The 6782-nt window shown below is 43.8% G+C and overlaps 1 protein-coding gene across 1 annotated transcript; it reads right to left on the bottom strand.

Annotated features, from left to right (window-relative positions):
- Positions 1-545: 545 nt before the first annotated feature.
- LOC110514534 (alpha-2C adrenergic receptor-like) lies at positions 546-6141 on the bottom strand. Its single transcript, XM_036934593.1, has 3 exons — positions 5093-6141; positions 3899-4552; positions 546-1628 (listed from the first exon to the last, which is right to left on the bottom strand). Exons 1-3 carry the CDS (start codon positions 5731-5733, stop codon positions 1451-1453), a joined length of 1473 nt encoding a protein of 490 aa, XP_036790488.1. The 5' UTR covers positions 5734-6141; the 3' UTR covers positions 546-1450.
- Positions 6142-6782: the final 641 nt, after the last annotated feature.

Genomic DNA, 6782 nt, shown 5'->3' with positions numbered 1-6782 from the left:
GTACTCTATGCTGCATTCTCTAACTGGGAAGTTGGTTGGCCCTCTGTGATGTCATCGCTGCATTCTCTAACCGGGAAGTTGGTTGGCCCTCTGTGATGTCATGGCTGCATTCTCTAACCGGGAAGATGGTGATGTCACAGAGATTGATACATCGCTATGTTTTCATTTATAAAAAGAGCACATTTACAAAAATGTCCCACTGTACATCTTTACTAAAATTCAGACATACGACTTACTACACCTGGTCTCAGGGATGGTTAACTCTGGAAATTCCTATGGTCTCTACTGACTTTAAGTAAATCAGCTTTTAGTTTTCTTGCACCTTATTTGTGGCTCTGGTGTCTCTAGGTCAATTCAGAAAGCTGATTGTGGACCTGATTACTGATGAATGTGTTTGTATATTTTGTATTCATATTGATGTGTGTATTTCTGTATTTCGGCGCTCATCTGTAAAAGAGACCTTGGTCTCAGTGTGACTCCCTGATAACAAAAGGTTAAATAAATCAAAAATAAATGATAAGATTGGAGAACACATTGGGAGGAATCTTAGACCATTCCTCCATACAGACTATTTTCCAGATCCTTGATATCCTTCCTCTGCCAGGTCACATGTGAATCCATAAGACCTTCATAGAGAATATGTTGGCATTTTAAATACAGCCCAATGTATATTGGTCCATGTGACTAGGGAAAGCATTGGGGTCCATGTGACTAGGGAAAGCATTAGGGTCCATGTGACTAGGGAAAGCATTAGGGTCCATGTGACTAGGGAAAGCATTAGGGTCCATGTGACTAGGGAAAGCATTAGGGTCCATGTGACTAGGGAAAGGATTAGGGTCCATGTGACTAGGGAAAGCATTAGGGTCCATGTGACTAGGGAAAGCATTAGGGTCCATGTGACTAGGGAAAGCATTAGGGTCCATGTGACTAGGGAAAGGATTAGGGTCCATGTGACTAGGGAAAGCATTAGGGTCCATGTGACTAGGGAAAGCATTAGGGTCCATGTGACTAGGGAAAGCATTAGGGTCCATGTGACTAGGGAAAGCATTAGGGTCCATGTGACTAGAGAAAGCATTAGTGTCCATGTGACTAAGGAAAGCATTAGGGTCCATGTGACTAGGGAAAGGATTAGGGTCATTAGGGTCCATGTGACTAGGGAAACGATTAGGGTCCATGTGACTAGGGAAAGCATTAGGGTCCATGTGACTAGGGAAAGGATTAGGGTCCATGTGACTAGGGAAACCATCAAGGTCTTTAGGGTCCATGTGAATGGAGAAAGCATTAGGGTCCATGTGACTTCCCCATCAGGAGAACCTCTTCCATGACTTGTATATAGGTCCATGTACTGTACAGTATATACTGTTGGACTATCCACGTTCAGAAAGACCTCTTCCCTGACTTGTATATAGGTCCATGTACTGTACAGTATATACTGTTGGACTATCCACGTTCAGAAAGACCTCTTCCCTGACTTGCAGACTAGAATCTTCTGGAATGCTCGTCTGAAGTCCTGGTTGAAGATGGTGTAGATGACGGGGTTGAGGGAGCTGTTGACGTAGCCTATCCAGAAGAAGAACTTAAAAAGAGACTGGGGGATCTCACACGGCGCCCGGCACACTCCATACAGGCTGTAAAGCAGATCAAATACGATCAATTAATCAATCAATCAATCCCATACAATCAAACTAACAGTTGGCCACCACCTGGCTGTAGTCAAATAAATATATTTTATAAGTATTTAGTTATCGTCCCAAATGCCACCGCCCGGATCTCTACAAAGGACCCTACTAAATATAGATGGACACGACCTTAGAGTGAAATCTCACCACATCGACCTTACAAGTAAAAAAAAAACCACAATCATATGACTTAAGAAGCTAAGAAAACAGCAAACTCCAGGTAAACAACGAGTGATGCGAGACAAACAATTGGCTCAATGGTGTCTGCTCCTCTTACCTGATGGGGAAAGATGTTACAGAACTCGGGAGCTTTGGAAAACTTTGTATTACAGTATTACTGTGTAGAATACATAGTAGAAATACAGAGTAGAAACCAGTAGAAACACAGTAGAAAAACAGTAGAAACCAGTAGAATCAGTAAAAACACAGTAGAAACCAGTAGAATCAGTAGAAACACAGTAGAACACAGAAACACAGTAGAACACAGAAACACAGTAGAAACACAGAAACCAGTAGAATCAGTAGAAACACGGTAGAACACAGAAACACAGTAGAAACACAGTAGAAACACAAAAACCAGTAGAACACAGACACACGGTAGAAACACAGAAACCAGTAGAACACAGAAACACAATAGAAACACAGAAACACAATAGAAACACAGAAACACAGAAACACAGTAGAAACCAGAAGAAACACAGTAGAAACACAGAAACACAGTAGAAACAGAGTAGAAACAGAGTAGAAACCAGTAGAAAACAGTAGAAACACAGAAACACAGTAGAAACACAGTAGAAACAGAGTAGAAACCAGTAGAAACCCAGAAACACAGTAGAAACAGAGTAGAAACAGAGTAGAAACCAGTAGAAAACAGTAGAAACACAGAAACACAGTAGAAACACAGTAGAAACAGAGTAGAAACCAGTAGAAACCCAGAAACACAGTAGAAACACAGTAGAAACAGAGTAGAAACCAGTAGAAACACAGAAACACAGTAGAAACAGAGTAGAAACAGAGTAGAAACCAGTAGAAAACAGTAGAAACACAGAAACACAGTAGAAACACAGTAGAAACAGAGTAGAAACCAGTAGAAACCCAGAAACACAGTAGAAACACAGTAGAAACAGAGTAGAAACCAGTAGAAACACAGAAACACAGTAGAAACACAGTAGAAACAGAGTAGAAACCAGTAGAAAACAGTAGAAACACAGAAACACAGTAGAAACACAGTAGAAACACAGTAGAAAACAGTAGAAACACAGAAAAAAGGGGAAACACAGTAGAACACAGAAACACAGTAGAAGCACAGTAGAAACACAAACACAGAAACCAGTAGAAACACAAACACAGTAGAAACCAGTAGAAACACAGTAGAAACACAGTAGAAACCAGTAGAAACCAGTAGAAACACAGAAACACAGTAGAAACACAGTAGAAACAGAGTAGAAACCAGTAGAAAACAGTAGAAACACAGAAAAAAGGAGAAACACAGTAGAACACAGAAACACAGTAGAAACACAGAAACCAGTAGAATCAGTAGAAACACGGTAGAACACAGAAACACAGTAGAACACAGAAACACAGTAGAAACACAGTAGAAACACAGAAACACAGTAGAAACCAGTAGAAACACAGTAGAAACCAGTAGAAACACAGTAGAAACTAGTTGAAACACAGAAACACAATAGAAACCAGTAGAAACCAGTAGAAACACAGAAACACAGTAGAAACACAGTAGAAACAGAGTAGAAACCAGTAGAAAACAGTAGAAACACAGAAAAAAGGAAAAACACAGTAGAAATACAGTAGAAACCAGTAGAACCACAGTAGGAACCAGTAGAAACACAGTAGAAACCAGTAGAAACACAGTAGAAACACAGTAGAAACACAGAAACGCAATAGAAACCAGTAGAAACCAGTAGGAACACATAAACACAGTAGAAACACAGTAGAAACACAGTAGAAACCAGTAGAAACACAGTAGAAACACAGTAGAAACACATTAGAAACACAATAGAAACCAGTAGAAACACAGAAACACAGTAGAAACCAGTAGAAATACAGTAGAAACACAGTAGAAACCAGTAGAAACACAGAAACACAGTAGAAACACAGTAGAAACACAGTAGAAACACAGTAGAAACCAGTAGAAACATAGTAGAAAGCAGTAGAAACACAGTAGAAACACAGTAGAAACACAGTAGAAACCAGTAGAATACCTGTAGCTGAAGAAGAAGGGGAACCAGCAGATCACGAAGACGCCCATCACCACCGCCAAGACGAAGGTAAACCTCTTCTCCCTCGCCGCTGTTATTTTGTTCCTGTTGACGGTGCTCCGCCGTTTCCTACGGGACGAAAACAGCTCGATGGACTTAGAGCTGGCACGCGACTTCTTGCTCTCTGAGCGTTTGGACGAAGCCAAGCTGCTCTTCCTGCTTCCTGTGGACTTCCTTCTCTCTGAAGGTTTGGAATCCTTCTTGTCGTCATGGTGATGGTGGTGGTGGTGGTGGTGGTGGTGGTGTTGATGCTGATGGGAAGAGGAAGAGGAAGAGGAATGTTTTTTGGCGGATGTGGGTTTTTCGTCCGACGAGCTGCTGTCGTCAAAGTCGTCTCCATCGTCAGGGTCGGGGGTTAATTTGGGTTCGTTGGGTAACATCCCCTGTGGCACCGGCGTCTTCTGCTGGCTCTGGCAGTGCCCGTTCTCCCGGGCAACCCCTCCGCCCCCACCGTTTTCCTTCAGAGACCCTCCGCACCCCTCCTCCTCGCCCCCCTGCCCTAACCCGTTAAAATGTAACGGGGCAGTTCCGTTGTCCTCCACCTCTCTCTTCTTCTCCGACATGGTCCTCGTCCGCGTCTTAGCAACCTGGTAGATCCTGATCAGAAGAAGATGAATCACTTACATTTAGTCACACTACACACTAGATAGTATACTAGATAGGGGAACAGGGTTCCATTTAGTGCTACACACTAGATAGTATACTACATAAGGGATACAGGGTTCCATTTAGCGCTACACACTAGATAGTATACTATATAGGGGAACAGGGTTCCATTTAGTGCTACACACTAGATAGTATACTAGATAGGGGAACAGGGTTCCATTTAGCGCTACACACTAGATAGTATACTACATATGGGAACAGGGTTCCATTTAGCGCTGCACACTAGATAGTATACTAGATAGGGGAACAGGGTTCCATTTAGCCCTACACACTAGATGGTATACTAGATAGGGGAACAGGGTACAATTTCAGACATGCACTAGGAAGTGCACTACATTTGGAGAAAAGTGTACCATTTCAGACACACACTAGATAATATACTACATAAAGGACCAGGGTACAATTTCAGACATGCACTAGGAAGTGCACTAGATTAGGAGGGTTTAAGTAAAGGGGGGGAAGTCAACTCACCTGATGTACACTAGTATCATGATAACGCAGGGAGCGAAGAAGGATCCTATGCTGGAGTAGAGAATATACCAGGTCTCATCGTTCAGCCGACACTGAGGACTGATCTCCCCTCCGCTGCTCCTGTCCATGGAGATCAACGGCGGAAAGGAAATAACGGCCGAGATCAGCCAGACCACCACGATCATCCCGTTTAGCCGTGTAGGCGTCCGCTTCTGGTTGTATTCTATCGCCTGGGTGATCGACCAGTAACGATCGAGACTGATAGCGCACAGGTGAACTATAGACGACGTGCAAAAGAGAACGTCCAACGCCAAGTAGATGTCGCACCAAACTTTCCCGAAGAACCAGTAGCCCATGAGTTCGTTAGCTAAAGAGAAAGGCATGACGAGAGTAGCCACTAGGATGTCCGCGCTGGCCAGGGACACCAGAAAGAGGTTCTGCGGCGGTTTGAGAGCGCGGCTGGTCAACACGGCGATGACCACCAGCACGTTGCCCACAATGGTAAACAGGATGAGAAAGCCGACGACTACCGTCAGTCCGGTTATGGAGAGGAGAGAGTACTCACTGTCCCCGGTAGCCGATGAGTTGGGGAATGTGGTATTCCGCTCGTCCACCACCCCGGAGAAATTCAAGAAATCCATTATTTTAATGAATCACTCATGCACGAGGGTAAAAACAAAAGAAAATAAAAAATTCAGGGAAATAATATGTGTTATTCGCTAGCACACATCCGCGAAGGGTTAGTTATATTTCACATGTCTTTGGAGAAAACCGTTGAAATCACACGGTCCCTTTCCCCTCTCTCTCAGCCCTTTCTCTCTCTCTCCCACCTGCCTCTTACATTCAGCGTTGTCATCTCCAATCCGCTCCGAGACAGAAACGGACTAAAATCAGAAAAATATTCAAAAATACTCCGAAGACAAACTGTCAAAGGTGTTACGATTCGACATAACTTAATCACCAAGCAGGACAAATCAGTTAGATCCCATCCACGCGTCCTCGGCGGGTAGTAAATGTCCTCCTCCCTGCTGCATCCTCGAGCTGCTACACGGAGCGTCCTGCTCGAGAGGATTGTGAAATCCACGTGCTGTTCGCATTTAAACTCACCCCGGGGAGCGGGAGAAGAGAGAGAGGAGATAGAGAGGGTGGGGTGTTCTGACCCGTGTTAATTGATACCACATATATATATATATATATACCGCACCAGTTGATATAGTTACTGTCATGTGTGAGAACCAGCTATTAGTGTGTGTGTGCTCAATTGGAGGGCCTAAACTCAACTTTAAAACACTTAATGAATATATAAAAAAATATATTAGAATCTAATTCTGACTTGAGACTGTGCGAGTTGGTAGATGATGTCAGTGCTCACTGATTGACAGACGGTTTAGGTCCCAAATGCCCACCCCCCTCCTTTTTTCCCACATATACAGTGCGCTGCTTTTGCTCAGAGACCATCATATTTAATCCACGGTGTGTAATTATCAGTAGGTGTCTCTCTGTCCCGAGCTGTCAAAACGGAACAGACTGGCGCATCAGCATCGCAGAACGCTTCATTCCAAGAAGAATGCGCTCGAGGTGTGTCTCCTCCTCGCGTACATCGCAGACTGCATCGGTTTGTTCCGTCCACTCGCTGGAGGTCACTATGGTAAAGGCGGACCGGAGAGAGGAGATGATTCGACACCGTAAC

The sequence above is a fragment of the Oncorhynchus mykiss genome, chromosome 10 (genome assembly GCF_013265735.2).
Source record: "Oncorhynchus mykiss isolate Arlee chromosome 10, USDA_OmykA_1.1, whole genome shotgun sequence".
In the NCBI taxonomy this organism is placed as follows: domain Eukaryota; kingdom Metazoa; phylum Chordata; class Actinopteri; order Salmoniformes; family Salmonidae; genus Oncorhynchus; species Oncorhynchus mykiss.
Note: the sequence above shows the minus strand (reverse complement) of the source record. Positions and strands in the feature narration are given on the sequence as shown.